Source organism: Heptranchias perlo, chromosome 11 (assembly GCF_035084215.1).
Source record: "Heptranchias perlo isolate sHepPer1 chromosome 11, sHepPer1.hap1, whole genome shotgun sequence".
In the NCBI taxonomy this organism is placed as follows: domain Eukaryota; kingdom Metazoa; phylum Chordata; class Chondrichthyes; order Hexanchiformes; family Hexanchidae; genus Heptranchias; species Heptranchias perlo.
Genome location: NC_090335.1, coordinates 22,618,672 through 22,637,331, shown reverse-complemented (window position 1 = coordinate 22,637,331; position 18,660 = coordinate 22,618,672). Strand labels below are relative to the sequence as shown.

Here is an 18,660-nt window from a genome sequence, read left to right as displayed (position 1 = left end):
TTATGGTAATGAGCTCATCCCTGCAATTACAGGGCTACGGTGGCCTCCTCCGGGTTTGCTGGACTGATAGCCTTGTCCCATTGCATATTTTCATGTGTTCTTTTGTCTGTAGTAACTACACAAGAAGTATGAGATTCACCAATTTCATTACTAAGATTATTTCCAAAGCAAATATAAAAATGGCTGAGGCCATAGTTAATTTACCATCTTGCTAACTCATGATGGGCCTACCAGACAAGTGGTTGATGACAATGATGGTGTTTTTCCCATTATCCTACATCAGGGGGCTCTGCTCCCAGACACCATCAATGCAACTCCGAAAATGTGGCTCAGAGATTGTCTGACAGTAGCTTGGGAACAACTAGTCCAACCCTTCTTTGCCCCTTTCTTTTTGGGGAAGGATATAACCTCTACCTGTCAGCCGTAGCACTCTCGTCTTTGTGTCCCACTCCAAAGACTTGAACACAAATTCTAGGCTGACACTCCAGTGCAGTACTGAGGGAGTGCTGCACTGTCGGAGGTGCTGTTTTTCAGAAGAGACATTAAACCGAGGGCCTGTCTGCCTTCTCAGGTGGAGGTAAAAGATCCCATGACACTATCTCGAAGAAGAGCAGGGGAGTTCTTCCCGGTGTTCTGGCCAATATTTATCCCTCATTCAACATCTAAAACAGATGATCTTGTCATTATCACATTACTGTTTGTGGGACCTTGCTGTGAGCAAATTGGCTGCTGCAATTCCCATATTACAACAGTGACTGCACTTCAAAAGTACTTCATTGACTGTAAAGCGCTTTGGGATATCCTGAGGTCATGAGGGACACTATATAAATGCAAGTCTTTCTTTCTTTCAATCCTTCATGAGGAACAAACCCCTTTAAATGTATGTTATATAAAATAATCGTGTCAATCTCAACTGGCATCATAGGGCCGATTTTCTGCTTTGGAACTCCCAGCATATTGGAAAATTGTGCAGCCCTGCTGTGAGTTTCCATCCATTAAAACTAATGGTGGAAAGTCATCTGTTGGGGTGCGAAATTTCCTGATGTGTAACCCTGGAATGTGCCAGGAACATCAAAGCAGAAAACTTCCCCTCATGTTTCAATGGAGCTCAAATTATATAACATCTATCTTTAGAATGGAGAGCAACTGCTCTGTGAATGATGGGCACATGCAGCAAAGTGAAAGCTATGCAGGTCAAGTGTTTGAAGGCAGGAATACAAGGGTCTATATTTGACATTGTTGGGCCCATTTTATGGGCCTAAAGCGGATGCGACGATAGGCAAGGCAGTGACCTGTGCAACATCTGCATGGGCGTTTGGCCCACTGCTAAATTGGTCAGGGCCTTTTTTTAGGTGGCCCTGGCAGCTGCCTAAAATGAGCGTAGTACTCCTGCGCTCATTTCCGACCCGTATGGTAAATGCGACGCTCAAGTTCCGACTGGCATTTCTGGGTCCTGAGCAACCTACCCAGCGGTTCTTAAAGGGACCACTGGTGATCGCTCAAAAAAGGCCCAAAAACGTTGAACACTTTTGTAATTTTTGGAGTGCTCCTCGTGACTCCACAAAGCAACTGTGGGCCGCTGCTGGCCCACCTTACCCCGTCCCCCATCCAGCCCCCTGACTTACCCATGGGCCTCGGCACGGGGCGAAACTGGAAAAGCCCTGACAAGCGAGCTACGTTGTGGTGCCTGAATGGTGTCCGTAGCGCACTCTAATTATTATGATGAGGCCCCAGGAAGTCAATGGAAATAAAAATCGGGAGAGATGTAAAATGGGCTGCTGACTCACTATCACACATTTTACACTAACGCACAAAGCCAAGATCTATCTCCTCCGCCCCCCTGCAGCTTGTTTACAATTTAAATTTGTCCTCAATTTTTAGTTGTCTTACTATGCATTCTGTTTATTTAATTAATTTCTCTGCTTTTTCTGTTTATTTTTATCTTCTTTTCCTCTCTTTCAATCACAGAAGGTGGTAATGATATCCCATCCCCAGGCTTCTGACTATGTCCCTCGAGCTGGTGAAATGCCTGGTAATTTTCCCTTCCTCCTTCCCGAGAGGAAAAGCAGCTGCCCTCTGCTTGCCACTACCTTGTGATACCAACACTAAATCTACCCTAAAACATTGCATAGTATCCTACAACTTCTAAAATGTGACAAAAGAATTTGGATGTGCTTGACTGTGGGGCTTTCTGTTTTTAATTGGCTTTTTTGTCTAATTCAAACCTTCTTTAGGAACGTTACAATATATGGCTCCCGAGATTTTAGACAAGGGTCCTCGAGGCTATGGTGCCCCAGCAGATATTTGGTCTTTAGGCTGTACCATTATTGAAATGGCAACTGGGAAGCCACCATTCTATGAATTAAGGGAGCCCCAAGTAGCCATGTTTAAGGTAAGATTGCTCTTAAATTTCTCCTTGCTGTTACAAAGCACAACCTTTTTGCTAAAGGCTCACAAGTATTTCTATCTCAACCCTTAGTATGAAAAAGGAAAACTGGGTAGAGCTTAATAATAAACAATGGGCATATTTCCACAAAATCAGTAACAAAAACTTGAAATGGAAAACAAGATTGAAAAGGGATGATTTAGGTTGAAGAAAACCCTGCCCAATATTCCTTCAAGTGAGAGCTGGACCTGTTTCTGGCTGGGGCAGAGATCACCTTGTGCAAAAGTTAGGTACTGCATAGAATTATCAGGGCCGGAGTGATCTCCTGAACTAGTTTTGATCGCCTAGGGGGGACCGAGAGGAATTTCGCAGATTTTTCCTCCCAAATTGGCCTGGGTTTTTATCTGTTTTTTTGCCTCTCTCAGGAGACCACATGGCTTTGGGTTGGGTGGAGAGTGTATATATTGTGATATACAAGGTATCGCAATTGTGTGTGACAGGCTGGATGGACCAGAGGGTTTTTTCCTGTTCATCATTATTCGTATGTTCGTAATAAAGCCAAAAGTTTTCTATATCTTCTATCATCCCCATATTCCCATCTTTAGAGTGTAATACAGATAGTGTGAATGTGGCACTCTCCATGAAGGTTTGTTCTGTCTTGATATTCACCTGTTTAGCTGAGATGGGCTTCTTCAACAGGTCGGAATGTTCAAAATCCATCCGGAAATCCCAGAATCTATGCCAACAGAGGCAAAGTCCTTTATTCTTCGCTGCTTTGAGCCTGATCCCTGTATCCGAGCCATGGCTGCCGAGCTGCTCAAAGACCCCTTCCTCAGGAAGACAAATAGGAGCAAGAAGAATATAATTGCCTTCAAACCAAGTGGTAAGCTATAGCACAGGAGATAGATGCACAAAGGTCCAGTGCCCTTTGGCGAAGCCAGCACTGTATCTAAATGATTAAATAGGGGCTGCTGCATTATATATACACTGGGCTCACACTGGGTAATTTTATGAGTCCATGCTGCAGGTGCAGAGTCTTGCCCATTGGCAACGCATGCTAGAAATTTGAGCACACATTGCCTCTGATTTTCTGACCATAACAGTTGGAAAAAAGTGGGCAGCACATGTTCAAATTTCCTATAAGCAGTCCTGGCAGGCAAGATTTCCCACCAGCAGTGAGGGCTTGTGAAGTACAAGGTATCACGTGGGAGATTACTAGTGAAGATTAAGATGCATGAAATCAGGGGGAGAATAGCAAACTGGAATAAAAATTGGTTAGAAGAAAGAAAACAGAGAGTAGGAGTTAAGGGTAGTTTTTAAGAGTGGTTGGAGTTAGGTAGCAGTGTCTCATCGGGTTTTGTTCTGGGGCCACATGTTCACTGTGTACATCAACGGATTTGGATATAGACCTAGAGGGAGCAGTGTCAAAATTTTCAGATGATACCAAAATAGGGAGTATAATTAATTCTTTAGAAGACCAAAGGGATATTGATAAGGTGGGGGAATGGGCTTAAAATGGCAGATGGAATTCAATGTGTGAGGTGATGCATTTTGATTTTAATAAACCCAATAGTAATTATACTTTGAATTGAGGTAAGCGTGGTGCTGTGGAATAGCAGAGAGACTTGGGAGTACAGGTTCACAGAATATTAAAGGCAGTGCCTTGGGTTGATAAGGTTTTAAAAAAAATGGAATTCTAGATTTTATTACAAGAGGTATAAAAGCCAAGAGGTAATGATGAGTCTATATAAAACATTAGTAAGACCTTAGTTAGAGTACCATGTGCAGTATTGGCCTCTACAATATATGAAGGATATTAAGGGTAGAATGGAGATTTGCTAGGATGCTGCCTGATATTAAGAAATACAAGTACAAAGAAATTGAGTCTTTTTTCATTAGAACAATGTAGATTACTGGACATGAAAGAAGTGTTAAAATTATGAAAGGACAGGAGAGGGTAGAGAGAAGGGGCCCGATTTTAGCACCCGCTATCGGGTGCGTTCTTGGCGGGGGGCCCCCGAAAATCCCGAAATCCAGGTGCGGGACCGGATCGCGCCTCGATCCCGCCCACTTCCGGGTTCCCCGATGACGCGCCGGCGTGCGCGCGCAGCCCCCGCTGGTGGGAATCCCGCAGGCAATTAAAGCCAGCGGGATGCCACTTGAGAGTATTTACTTTGCTTGTTCAGGTCATTAACTGACCTGATTAAGGGACTGTGTGTGATTTTGGATAAACATGGGACTGTTTCACACACTGGGGGAAACACTCCCAGTTGAAATGGACGTGTTGCAGCTGTCAGCTTGTGGCAGCTGCAAAGGTCCATTTGACAGGTGTTGGGGGGGAGACCCTCAGCCATTGCAGGAGGCCGCTCTGTCACTTGGGACAAAGTTTGGCCTCCACCACCCTCCTCCTGATGGTCGAAGTCACCAACCTTCACACTTACCCCGGGGTCCGGAGACATGTACCTACCTTGCGGACCCCCTCAGATGTACATATTGCGGATGGGGGCCGCCGTAGCTGCAGTCATGACCTCCTTGGAGGGCGAACAGCATCACCAGCCTCACCAGCCTCGCCATCCACGCCGTCCACCTCTGACACGTGGAGCTCCACAACAGAGTGCTGTGACACAGCCACCTGTACAGCAGGAGGGAGGGCTACCGCAGAGAGAGATGCGTCGCAGAGGGCACTACCCTTGCCACACGTTCCACAGACCGAGGCTCAGCCTCCTGGACCTCTCTGAGCAGCAGTGCACACGGAGGCTCAGAGTCAGTCGACATGTAGCCGTGAACATCTGCAGCCTCTTTCATGCCGAGCTGCTCCTGGCTGGCCCGTGCACCATCTTCCTACCTGTCACTGTCAAAGTCACCACTGCCCTCCCGAACTTCTGCTCCACAGCCTTCCAGGCTGCAACTGGGGACATCCCCGATGTCTCTCAGTCGTCTGCGCAGAAGAGCCCTGCAAATACACCTACACCCACTCTGCAGTGACACACTGGGTGGCATCAGTGGTGGGTCCTCATAGGGATACCCAGGAGCGGGCAATATTGCACAAACCGGACAGGATTCGCGAAGACATGGCAGTAGTGGTGCCAATATAATGTGTGATGTGAGTTGTTCTTTAATTCAATAGAAGTAAGAACCATGACAAACCCTCAAACACCCTTGTGCATCCCCTTCATGCTCACGACACGTTTGCCTTACGCTGCCTACTGCACATATGTGATGCATGCCCTGTGGCTGCAGCACAGGTGGTGGCAGGTTGAGTGAGGCTGGCCGTGAGAGAGATGCACGAGAGGGTGAGTATGAGATAGAGCCATGAGATTGTATGAGGATTGGGTTGCGTGGTAGTGGCGGGATGAGTACTGGCGAGGTGAGTAGGTGCAGGTAAGATGAGGATGAGGTTTGAGTGGGTATGAGGGGTGATGTGACAGAGTAGTGTTGGCAGTGCCGAAGGAGATGTGGGGTGGGGGCAGTGTTGTGGCAGACGGAGTGTAGGGGAAAGACTACGTGTTCTCACTGTGGCTGACCTACTGAGGTCATTGGAGCGCCTCCTGCACTGTATGCAGGTGGGCGATATGTTGGTGGCGCTGGTGACCTCCTCTGCCACCTCGAGCCAGGCCTTCTTGGTGGCAGAGGCAGGCCGCTTCCTCCCGCCCTCTGGGTGGAAGATCTCTGTCCTCCCCCTCCTCCTCACCCCATCTAATGATACCTGGGGTGAGGCATCATTAAACTGGGAGCAGCCTTCCCCCTGGGCTGCTCCATGCTGTAATTTTTGCTGTTTGTGGCAGCATCTGTCAGTGGAGGACTGCCCCTTTAAATAGAGCTCCTCCAGCTGACAGATCTTACTGCACATGCGCAGCCCGCCCGACGCGCAGATCAGCGTCGGGGAACCCGGAGGAGCAGGTAAGTGGATCCAATTAGTGTGTTGCCTGCTACGATCGCGCGGGCAACCCACTAATTTCACCGGGTGCATTTTCAACGCGCCCGCTGGCCCACCCGCCGAGAACCCGCACCCCTGGTAAAATCGGGCCCAAGCAGTCTGTTTCCAGTAGTTGAGGTGTAAAGTGGACGCATTTACTCACCTAGTTTTAAAAGTTTGTGCTGTATAAATGCAGAGATTAGACAAGCGTGTAAGAAAGGCATAGTGGTCTTAGTGGGGGACTTTAACCTTCACATAGATTGGGAAAAGCAGACTAGCAACTGTCAGAAAGGTAGTGAATTTCTTGAGTGTGTCCGGGATAGTTTTCTACAGCAGTATGTCCTAGAGGCGGGCAAGGGGCAAGCCATACTAGATTTAGTAATGAGTAATGAACCAGATTTAGTTAAAGGTTTAACTGTGCGTGAACATCTATCCAATAGCGATCATAACATGATCGAGTTCAATGTAGTGTTTGAAAGGGAAAAAAGTGAATCAGCTGCTAAGATTCTAGACTTGGGTAAGGCCGACTTCAATGGGAGACAGAGACTGTCCACAGTAAACTGGGCAAATCTGTTAATGGGTAAAACGACTGATGATCAGTGGGAAATGTTTAAAGAAACATTTAACAAGATACAGAACCGATTTATACCCCTGAGGGGCAAGAACTCTACTTGCCATAAAAAACAGCCATGGACAACTAAAGAGGTAAGGGACAGTATAAGACATAAGGAAAGGGCATACAAAAAGGCAAAAAATGGCACAGATCCTGGCGAATGGGAAAGAAACAAAGATCAACAAAGGGTCACAAAACAGATAGTAAGAGCTACAAAAAGGGAGTATGAAAAGAAACTTGCAAGGGATATCAAAACCAATACGAAGAACTTTTATAGTTACATTAGGAAAAAGAGGGTGGTCAGGAGCAGTGTTGTCCCCTTAAAAACTGAAAGTGGGGATACTGTCATTGACAATGGGGAAATGGCGGACATGTTGAACAATTACTTTGCGTCAGTATTTACAGTAGAAAAAGAGGATAGCATGCCAGAAATCCCAAGAAAACTAATATTGAATCGGGGACGGGGACTCAATAAAATTAACATAAATAGAGCAACAGTAATGAAGAAAATAATAGCACTAAAGAGTGACAAATCCCCAGGACCAGATGGTTTCCATCCCAGGGTTTTAAAGGAAGTAGGTGAGCATATTGCAGATGCCCTAACTATAATCTTTCAAAGTTCTCTAGATTCAGGAACTGTCCCTCTGGATTGAAAAATTGCACATGTCACTCCGCTCTTTAAGAAAGGAGAGAGAGGGAAACCGGGGAATTATAGACTAGTTAGCCTAACATCTGTTGAGGGGAAAATGCTGGAGTCTATAAGAAAGATAGGGTGACTGAACACCTCAAGAATTTTCAGTTAATCAGAGAGAGCCAGCATGGATTTGTGAAAGGTAGATCGTGCCTGACAAACCTGATTGAATTTTTTGAAGAGGTGACTAAAGTAGTGGACAGGGGAATGTCAATGGATGTTATTTATATGGACTCCCAGAAGACATTTGATAAGGTCCCACATAAGAGATTGTTAGCTAAGATAGAAGCCCATGGAATCGAGGGAAAAGTACAGACTTGGTTAGGAAATTGGCTGAGCGAAAGGCGACAGAGAGTAGGGATAATGGGTAAGTACTCACCTTGGCAGGATGTGACTAGTGGAGTCCCACAGGAATCTGTCTTGGGGCCTCAATTATTCATAATATTTATTAACGACTTAGATGAAGGCATAGAAAGTCTCATATCTAAGTTTGCTGATGACACAAAGATTGGTGGCATTGTAAGTAGTGTAGATGAAAACATAAAATTACAAAGGGATATTGATAGATTAGGTGAATGGGCAAAACTGTGGCAAATGGAATTCAATGTAGACAAATGTGAGGTCATCCACTTTGGATCAAAAAAGGATAGAACAGGGTACTTTCTAAATGGTAAAAAGTTAAAAACAGTGGATGTCCAAAGGGACTTAGGGGTTCAGGTGCATAGATCATTGAAGTGTCATGAACAGGTGCAGAAAATAATCAATAAGGCTAATGGAATGCTGGCCTTTATATCTAGAGGACTAGAGTACAAGGGGGCAGAAGTTATGCTGCAGCTATTCAAAACCCTGGTTAGACCGCACCTGGAGTACTGTGAGCAGTTTTGGGCACCGCACCTTCAGAAGGACATATTGGCCTTGGAGGGAGTGCAGCGTAGGTTTACTAGAATGATACCCGGACTTCAAGGGTTAAGTTACAAGGAGAGATTACACAAATTGGGGTTGTATTCTCTAGAGTTTTGAAGGTTAAGGGGTGATCTGATCGAAGTTTATAAGATATTAAGGGGAACAGATAGGGTGGATAGAGAGAAACTATTTCCGCTGGTTGGGGATTCGAGGAGTAGGGGGCACAGTCTAAAAATTAGAGCCAGACCTTTCAGGAGTGAGATTAGAAAACATTTCTACACACAAAGGGTTGTAGAAGTTTGGAACTCTCTTCTGCAAACAGCAATTGATACTAGCTCAATTGCTAAATTTAAATCTGAGATAGATAGCTTTTTGGCAACCAAAGGTATTAAGGGATATGGGCCAAAGGCAGGTATATGGAGCTAGATCACAGATCAGCCATGAGGGGCTGAATGGCCTACTCTATTCCTAGGTTCCTATGCTTCCCATTTTGCTCTTCTATTTTCTATTGATTGGAAAGAGCACACAGATACTACCCCAATGGTTAAGTAACATAAGCACCTAAGTGGTGTTGCACTGAACCATACAGATGTGGAAAGTCCCAGGCTCAGTCCCTTGTCTGTACTGAGGTAGCTGATCTCGGCCAGGGCTAGTCCTTGAGTTGAAGAGGGAAAAGTTTGATCAGAGTTCTTCTCCTGACCATGATCATGTGACCCCTGTTAGGAGTACAAATTTATGGCTTTTGGATGACTACAAAGGCCAGGCTTGGCTGTGAAGGCAATGTGAGTAACAGGTCATTTTCACCTACCCGTGCAGCAGTGTGAGCAGCCAGTATAACCGAGCCCTCGCCATTCCCACTACTACACCGTAATGTACTATTATACTCTGTACAACAGGGCTATTATACTGCTTATGGCTGTGCTGCACCTACTGTGTGAATACTTGATACTGACAATAAATGCCAAAAGTGAGAAAGTATTGAACTTCCTAGCATTGGTGCCTTTCATTTTGATGAGTGCAAAAGATGAACAAATATAAGGAGTCATTTTCTGACTTCATGCTTCCAGCAGGGAGCCTTTCCCACCGGTGCTAAATATTGGAAATTAGGGCACATATAAGAAATGGGCTAAGAATCATGTACAGTGCGTGCATATATTTCCAATAGGTACTCCTGGCATGCGGGACTGGGAGTGTGAGATTGGAAAATCACCTTATAGGATGAGCTTAGATTCAGAAAATTAGTGAAGACAAATCAAAATTCTGAGACTTCACTTTCAGCAGAGAGTCTCGCTTGATGGGAGTGCAGATCCTAGAATTAGGCATGGAGGCTGCTGCGCCTGATTCTCTGCGTTCAATGCAATTAAGATTAATGGTCGCATAATCGAGAGCGTTGCAACTTAGGTATGCTGGATACTGCGAATCAGACATACTGACCTCTGCACCCGATTGTCCAATCTACGCCCCTGTCGAGTGAGCTTAAAAGAAAACTGCCCGAGAGAAATTCAAGAGAAATAGTAATATAAGGAAGGTGAATTCTTTTTTTTCTCTCGTTTGCTGTCTAGAGTGTGGTCGGAGCATGTCCCTTCCTGTCACGGCCCAGAACGAAAACCTGGGCAGCAGCGGAAGTGACCATGGATCAGTGTCACCAGAATCCGATTCAAAGAACAACGTATTCTTTGAGAAAAATGAGAGACCAAATCTAGAAAATGAGATCAGAGTTTTAGGGTCTCCTTTACTGAGGTAAAATAAAACATTTTCTGTCCTGTTTAAAAACGTTCTTCTTCCTGCTCCTATTTTCTACTGTTTAATGAAAGTACTTTACTAAATTTATAGCCAGACTGCGACAGTCATAGAATCATAGAAGTAGAATCATAGAAGTTACAACATGGAAACAGGCCCTTCGGCCCAACATGTCCATGTCGCCCAGTTTATACCACTAAGCTAGTCCCAATTGCCTGCACTTGGCCCATATCCCTCGATACCCATCTTCCCCATGTAACTGTCCAAATGCTTTTTAAAAGACAAAATTGTACCCGCCTCTACTACTGCCTCTGGCAGCTCGTTCCAGACACTCACCACCCTTTGAGTGAAAAAATTGCCCCTCTGGATCCTTTTGTATCTCTCCCCTCTCACCTTAAATCTGTGCCCCCTCGTTATAGACTCCCCTACCTTTGGGAAAAGATTTTGACTATCGACCTTATCTATGCCCCTCATTATTTTATAGACTTCTATAAGATCACCCCTTAACGTCCTACTCTCCAGGGAATAAAGTCCCAGTCTGTCTAACCTCTCCCTGTAAGTCAAACCATCAAGTCCCGGTAGCATCCTAGTAAATCTTTTCTGCACTCTTTCTAGTTTAATAATATCCTTTCTATAATAGGGTGACCAGAACTGTACACAGTACTCCAAGTGTGGCCTCACCAATGCCCTGTACAACTTCAATAAGACATCCCAACTCCTGCATTCAATGTTCTGACCAATGAAACCAAGCATGCTGACTACATTTTTCAAGCAAGACCAGCAAGTTCATGGATGGCTCCTTGGCAACAAGGGCTACGCTCCATCTACACGATGTCTGCCATGGGAGCGGTCTATATCCCAACCTTCTTCACTAATGCTTGGATCCAGACTTGCCCTCCTGCCTCCTCTGTCCTCTGCTGTCTTTTCCACCACTCCCACCTCCTGCTCACTTGCGATGTGAACCTCACCCTGTGCGGATCCCTCTAACTCACTATCATTGCCACACTGGCTGCTGACCTCTGAGCTGGTGTGTGCTGAAGGCTGAGGGGGTGACGGTGTAGGCTTGTGATGCTGGCTCGTCTCAATATCTTCTAAAGGGTTCAATTCTGCAGAGAGATCTGGAAGCAGAAAAAGGATGAATGAATAGCAAGTACCAGGCAGGTTAGGGAGTCTCATACATGTGGGAGTGGGGAGGCATCCACAATTTCAGCAGCTCCCTGAAAGAGATGCACATCAAAGACAAATAGAAAAAAAGAGATCAAATCACAGACCCTGCTAAACCGCTACTCCCACCTCTCCATCTCTGATGCTGAGAGGAAGGGCTTCCTGCTCCATTGAAGTCAGGACCTGGATGCAAGCAGGCCCTCTGCCTTGCCCGGTCCCTGACATTGTGTTCCAACTTGACCTGCAGAAAGAAGGGGAGCTTATTAGTGAGTGGCCCCATGTAAGGCTTGAGACTTGTTGTGAGGCTGGGGATATGTGACACTGAACAAACAGTGGGCAGAATGGGGAGGTGTTACAGAGCACGAAAGAGACTGGAGGGTGATATGTGGTGGTAAGGACAAGAAAAGAGTGCACAGCTTTCCCAGTTCAACCATATGCCAACAATATGTAGCATGGGCCATCTGCTTGCTGTGAGGGTAACAACAACAGCTGCTGATAGTTCAGCTGCAAGTTGAAGGAGGAAAGGCTTATTGCTCATTCGAATATAAGCAGGTGCAGAGGGGGATGAGAGGGCTTGGGGAAGTGTGGCATATGAGTGATGTGGCAAGATGTGATGCAGAATAGGAGTGATGACAAGAAATAATTCTTACCTTGGCCAAACATGCAAGGTCATTAAATTTCTTCTGGTACTGAAGCCATGTCCTGGGGTTGAAGCACCATTGACCTGCTCAGTCATGTCCTTTCAGGCCTACTGTTTTCTTGGGAATGCAGGTCTTTGTAGAGGGGAACAGGAGATCCAGGCGTGCCCTCACCCTGCATTAAATTTTCCAGGGCTGCATCAGAGAATCGTGGTGCCCTTTCTTGGGACATTTCCGATGCTAAGTGTGACCTCTCAGTGCTGCAATTCTAACCTGCTGTCCTCGCTTTAAGAGATGCTGCCCCTCCCTTTTCATGACAATGGGCTCACCGGAAATCGCACCCCTCCCATTGGCGATCTGCCCTGTTAACACCGGAAAACTCATGGGCAGCTCGTAGGGTTGCCAGCTGTGATTGGGCGTAATCCTGGAGGTTTCATCACATGGCCTCCCGCCTTGAACTATCCCACCTCCACTCTCCAGACATTGGTCCATCCCGCGAGCATTCTGCCAATTGGAAAGCAAACAAACTCTTTGTTACTCAATTGGTTTAATCTTGACTGAATATTTTTACAACTAATAAATGAAAATGGTCAATGAAGATGAAAAAAACACAATTTTCTTTAATGCCCCTATGATTTTTCTCCTGGGTTTCCTGCAGCAGTGCCCTGGAGATTAATCTTTAATTCTTGGAGACTCGGGTTGGGAACCCTAGCGGCTCGCCTGTGATAGGATAATGAGGCCTGGTCATCAAAATGGTTTGAGCCTCTTGCGATTTGCCGTGGGCGAACGGTGCAGTCACCTCGCCCATCCCACACCGATTCCATGCCCGAAACAAAAATCGACCCGAGCGTTGAAAACGTGAATCTTACTGCCACTTGGAGTGGTTGAAGCAGAAAGCTGTGATGCATTTAGAGGGAGGCTTGATGCATACACGAGGGTGAAGGGGATATGGGGGCCAGGGCGAGAAGAGGCAATTAGAGTGGGAGGAGGTTCATATGTAGTATAAACACTGGCATAGACCAGTTGGGCCAAAGGGCCTGTTTCTGTGCTGTAGATTCCATGTAATTCTATGCTTTGGTCATTATATCCATTCCCTTCATAAATTAATTTGTATCTTTTGTGTTGTGCATGAGGTACATTTACACAGCCAAATCCTTCATTTGCCAGTTGTGTTTTATTTTAAGAGCACTTGATTAAAGTACTGAAAGTAGAAGCCACTTTCATTCCTGAGAAGCTGCAAACTCCATTTTGCATCAAAACAGACAGTTCTGAACACCCATCATTGTAAGAGCAAATCAGCATGTTCATTAAATTAAACGTGATCTTTAACGGGATTCAGAGGAGCCTGTTGACTTGCATCAGTTACTTTCATTTGCCTGTTACGTGGAAGTATCTGGTTTCGGCAGCGATTTCAATTAAAATTCTATTCATGCAGCACATTTTCCCTTAGGGAATTACCTACCACGAATGAATGCATTGAAGTCATGCAGTGACCAGAATCACAATGCAGCACTGAAAGAAGCATTGTTGCCCGTTGTTTTCAAGAAGCCTACAATTTTGTTTCATTGTTTAATGACAAGTGGTGCCTGTTTTTGACATGACACTCTGACCCCAATTTCACAATTATCGTGTAACAAGTTACTGGCACACACTTTTAGTTTGGGAGGGTCGCCAAGGATTTATTAATGGCGCTCCCCTGGCCCTGATGAGAATGCTTGAAGTTGTTTTTGGTTCACCCAGTGCCACACTATCAACCTGCCAATTATGGCCTCTTGTGCATCACCCACTTCCTTCGCCTCACCCTTGGCAGCTATGCCTTCAGCTGTCTAGGCCATAAGCTCTGGAATTCCATCCCCAAACCTCTCTCCTCCCTTAACACGCTGCTTAAATCCTATCCCTTTGACCAAGTGTTTGATCACCTGTCCTAATGTCTCCTTCTCTGGCTCGGTGTCAAATTTTGTCTGGTTTCGCTCCTGTGAAGCGCCTTGTAACATTTTACTATGTTAAAAGTGCTATATAAATACAAGTTGTTGTTGTTCATGAGTTTGATCTGTGACATATCCTCCATTTGGGAAAGGATACATGCAGATCCAGCAGCACTGATACCGCATCAGTCAGAATCGTATAAATGCAATATTGAGAATTAAAAGATGGACATATTCCCAAAATGTACTGTTTTGATGATGAAATCTTTAAAATTGCTTTCTCTGTCACTGTTCCATGTCACAGTATCCCTGATGAATTTTCATCAATAGAAGATCGAAACAGTCCAGTTTCTTCTGATGAGATAGATACAGGACTCTTCCTGCTAAAGAAAGACAGTGAGCGCAGATCCATTCTCCATAAAATCTTGAATGCAGACCAGGATCAGGTTGTTTCCAACTTGTTGGAAAGTCTGACGCAGGTAAATGGGTTCTTCCACACTCCCTGTGGCTGTATAAATGGGTTCTTCCACACTCCCTGTGGCTGTATAAATGGGCTCTTCCACACTCCCTGTGGCTGTATAAATGGGTTCTTCCACACTCCCTGTGGCTGTATAAATGGGCTCTTCCACACTCCCTGTGGCTGTATAAATGGGTTCTTCCACACTCCCTGTGGCTGTATAAATGGGCTCTTCCACACTCCCTGTGGCTGTATAAATGGGTTCTTCCACACTCCCTGTGGCTGTATAAATGGGCTCTTCCACACTCCCTGTGGCTGTATAAATGGGCTCTTCCACACTCCCTGTGGCTGTATAAATGGGTTTACAATTCTGTTACACATAGTGCACAGAGAAAATTGTCCCCTATGATGGTTGCATCAAATATTTTTGCTAATTTAATGAGGTTCAGAAGATCACTGCAGTAAGAATTTAGTACTGATCGGGATGAGTGATGTCAGTGCTGAAGAATGGAGCACTTTTCCATTCTGGCTACCTGGTGTCTGCACCATGTGTATCAGAAACAGAATGGTTAGATGCTTGACAAAGCTTCCTTCAGCTTCCCCCACCAATGAGTCTGCCCCCCCACCGCACCCCCTCCAAGTTTCAGGGGAGCACCCACAACTGCACTGACAACACATTGTTCTATTTCCTGTTACACCCATTCTGTGTAAAATTGCTAATTAGGAGCAGTCTTGTGCTGTGGAATCACACCCAGTATGATCTGGGTTGAGACTGCCTAAACTCATGTCATGTAGAACCTTCATATGCTATCAATTTGGGTTGAATTTGAACTAACTCCAAGAAATGAGAGGTTAGTGTCTAACCCATTATCCAGTTCTCCATATCTGATTTTCATTGCCATACCTTTGCTAAAATTATACTGTGCACCTCCATAATCACTAACATTGTGACCTTCTGGATAACCTGTACTCCTGTATTCTGTTTTACCTTTTTTTACTCAATTATTAGTTGCTCTTCACTTTAAGCTCGCAGTCATTCCCCACCAGTTTTCCTCATACCTATAATACTTACATGTTTTATTTTGTAGGGTCATGAAGAGCTTAAGCTGTCAGTTGACCACATAAAGCAGATCATTGGTATTTTGCGGGATTTCATTCGCTCCCCAGAGCGGAGAGTGATGGCCAACACCATCTCCAAACTCAAACTGGACTTGGATTTTGATAGTATCTCCATAAACCAGTTTCAGTTGGTTTTGTTTGGGTTCCAGGATGCGGTAAGTTCCCAGACAATGGAATAATGTAAACAGTAAGGTTCAAATTGTTCTACTCTGAGCCAACTGGTAATTTGTAACACCCACTGGCACCAGAAGAAAAGTCGTGATCTGAGCTAGAGCTCATCAAATGAGGTTGACTGAAAGCTTAATTTGACTATGTAGTGCTGAGAGTGGAGAGCCTCACATCCATATGCAAGATGATTAGCCGAAATTGGATCTGACCCTTCCATTTAAAGTGCAAGTGAAGCAGAGAAAGAAGAAACAAGCAGAGATTGGTTCTGGGTGTGGACCTTGAATAACTGAAAGATCCAGCAAAGCAGCTTCAGTTCAGGATGGTAATAGGTGGATGATTTTCACCATTTCCTATTGACCTGCTCAAGAAAGGAGATGAGCAGAGGCTGTGAGTTACATACCATAGGTTGTGGTAGAGACGCAGTGGAGGTACTTGGTCAAAGAAAGAAAAAACAAAGCAGGAGCAGCTGAAGTAACCGTTCAGTCAATTAAGAAAGTAAAAGAAACAAAGGTACAGATGATCAAAACTGTAAATAAAAACCAGGTTAAAGTGAGATGTGAAAATGGCTCAGAAAAATGCAGCAAAAACTCAGAAGTAAGGTGAGATACGAGAGGCAAGAGTTCTAGGTGGATAAAGCAACAGAAATTAAAGAGAAAAGGAGAAGAGCTTGGTAGCAAGAAACCCTTTGCAGATTGGTAATGAACTCATATGTATTTTGAGCCAGTAAAGGATGAAGGCAAAACATAATAATGTGAAGAGGAAGGAATCATGCATGTTTTCTAGCACTGATTATAGCAACTCTTGAATAAGGGGATGTAGTTCCAACTATGGCTCACGTTGTAGCTAATAATGTGACAGGGCTAACTGGAGAGCTGACCAAGTTAGCAAGAGAGGTGGAGAGAGAAGTGACGCTGGAGGAGATTGAACAGGCAGTAAGGCAGATGAAGAAAGGAAAAGCCTCAAGCATATGCAGAACAGCAGCTGAAATACTCAAAGATGAGGCAGGGGAATGAAGTGGTGGAAGAGTTTCATTTGAGATAATTCCATTACAAGGAAAGGGGCAGATAGTGGAAACTGTGGGTAAGAGCAGGAAAAGTGAGTTGTAAAAAGGGCTCAGGGAAAGGCAGCAAAAACTCACCTGTAAACTCAGATGCAAAAGGGAAGAATTCCAGTTGATCAGTGGAAATGGAAACGGTGAAGAGAAGAGATGATAATAAGGACCTACAATTGTAAATGTAAAGAGTACAAGAATTCAAGGCAATAGTCTGCTCCTGAATAGCATGCAGGAATAAATAAAAATAAAAAAACTGCAAATGCTGGAATTCTGCAACAAAAACAGAAAATATTGGAATTATACGGTGGGTCAGTCAGCATTTGTAAAAAAAAACAGGTTAATATTCCGGGTATAACCATTTGCCTGAGTTGTCAAAGGGTTACACTCGAAACTTTAAGCTGTCTTTCCTCTACTGATGCTGGCCAGCCTACTGTGTACTTCTAACATTTTCTGTTTTTGTTTCAGGATGCAGGGACACCTGGACTGAAGGCTGTGGGAAAGTCAGTGTGGCTTCAGGAGAGGACACGATGTGCTCTTCAGGTCTTTCCACTCAGACAGATTTTAAAAAGCACTCTTAATATGCAAAAAGAAAACTATAACTACAGATATATAAAGGGCAAGTCATGCTTGACTAATTTAATTTTAATTCTTTAGGGAAATTACCAACCCTATGGAGAAATGAAATGCAGTAGATATTTGGACTTTCAAAATACATTTGAGTTTTGGAAAGATTTAGGGCCATGACAGCAGGGATAGAGGGATGGCTAAAGGATAGAGAGAAGGGCTAATTGGATATTTCTCAAATAGTCGAGATGAAACAAGTAATGTGCTCCAGAGATCCGTATTGAGACCTTTCTTGACCTCTATTTACATAAATGATTTGGACACGGGCATAGAGGGAATAATGTCAAACTTTGCTGATCACACCAGATTTAAAAAAACTTTGAGGAATAATCTAAGAAACTTACAGGGGGACATAGTCAGGGTGTGGAAGTGGGCAGATATGTGGCAAATGAAGTTCCACATAGATGAACGCAGAGTAGTATATTTTGGGAACAAGAACAGAAAAGGCAAATATGATCTAAATGGTAAAATTTTCAATGGAGTGAAGAAGAGATTTAGAATCAAAAATCTTCATAAGTAAGATTGCAGATGGGAAAAAGCCATATAAAGGGCAAATGGGATTCTGGGTTTTATATATAGTGCCATTGAATACAAAAACAAAGAGGCAGTGACGGAGCTAGGTTTGACCGACTTGCAGGAATGGGACAAGATGGGAACTGGGGAATGCCGACATACCTAGTCCGAAGGCCAAGCTGGGAACTGCACGGACCTGCAGGCCAAACCTGGAGGCCAGAGATGGGTGACAGAGATTCCTGGCAGTGAAATGGAGGTGGTCCTCCATATCCTCAAAATGACTAGCAACCCACCAGCAACCCCCTCCCCCCACTGAACCCCACTGGCTCTGCCACTGGTAAGAAGGTGATGATAAAACTGTATAAGGCGTTAGTTAGGCCCCAGTTGGAGTATTATGTGCAGTTTTGGGCATCGCAGTCCAGAAAGCTATGGAAAACTGCAATGTAAATTTACTAGGATTAAAGCAGGGTTGAGAGGATATAGTTACAATGAAAGACTTGTTCACTACAGCAGAGAAGGTTAAAGGGGGATCTGATAGAAAAGCTCAAAGTTTTGAAAGACTTTGAGAGGGTAAAGAGTAGAAGATTATTTTTACTCATCACTGGGGGGAATCAACTTAAAAGCATAAGATTTAGAAAAAAATTATTCACACAAAGGATCATTAGAATTTAGAATGTATTAGTGCAATGGAAGAGCTAGGAAATTAATTTAGGCTAGATAGTTCTGATATGGAGCTAGCACTGAGATAG

The 18,660-nt window shown here is 44.5% G+C and overlaps 1 protein-coding gene across 1 annotated transcript in view; it reads left to right on the top strand.

The window, feature by feature from the left end:
* Positions 1-18,660, top strand: part of map3k15 (mitogen-activated protein kinase kinase kinase 15) — a 160,093-nt gene that overhangs the window by 121,073 nt on the left and 20,360 nt on the right. Inside the window, exons 18-22 of the mRNA XM_067992682.1 lie at positions 2,235-2,392; positions 3,086-3,269; positions 10,072-10,249; positions 14,281-14,455; positions 15,522-15,707. Coding sequence (XP_067848783.1) covers positions 2,235-2,392; positions 3,086-3,269; positions 10,072-10,249; positions 14,281-14,455; positions 15,522-15,707 — 881 coding nt within the window. The remainder of the gene's footprint in view (positions 1-2,234; positions 2,393-3,085; positions 3,270-10,071; positions 10,250-14,280; positions 14,456-15,521; positions 15,708-18,660) is intronic.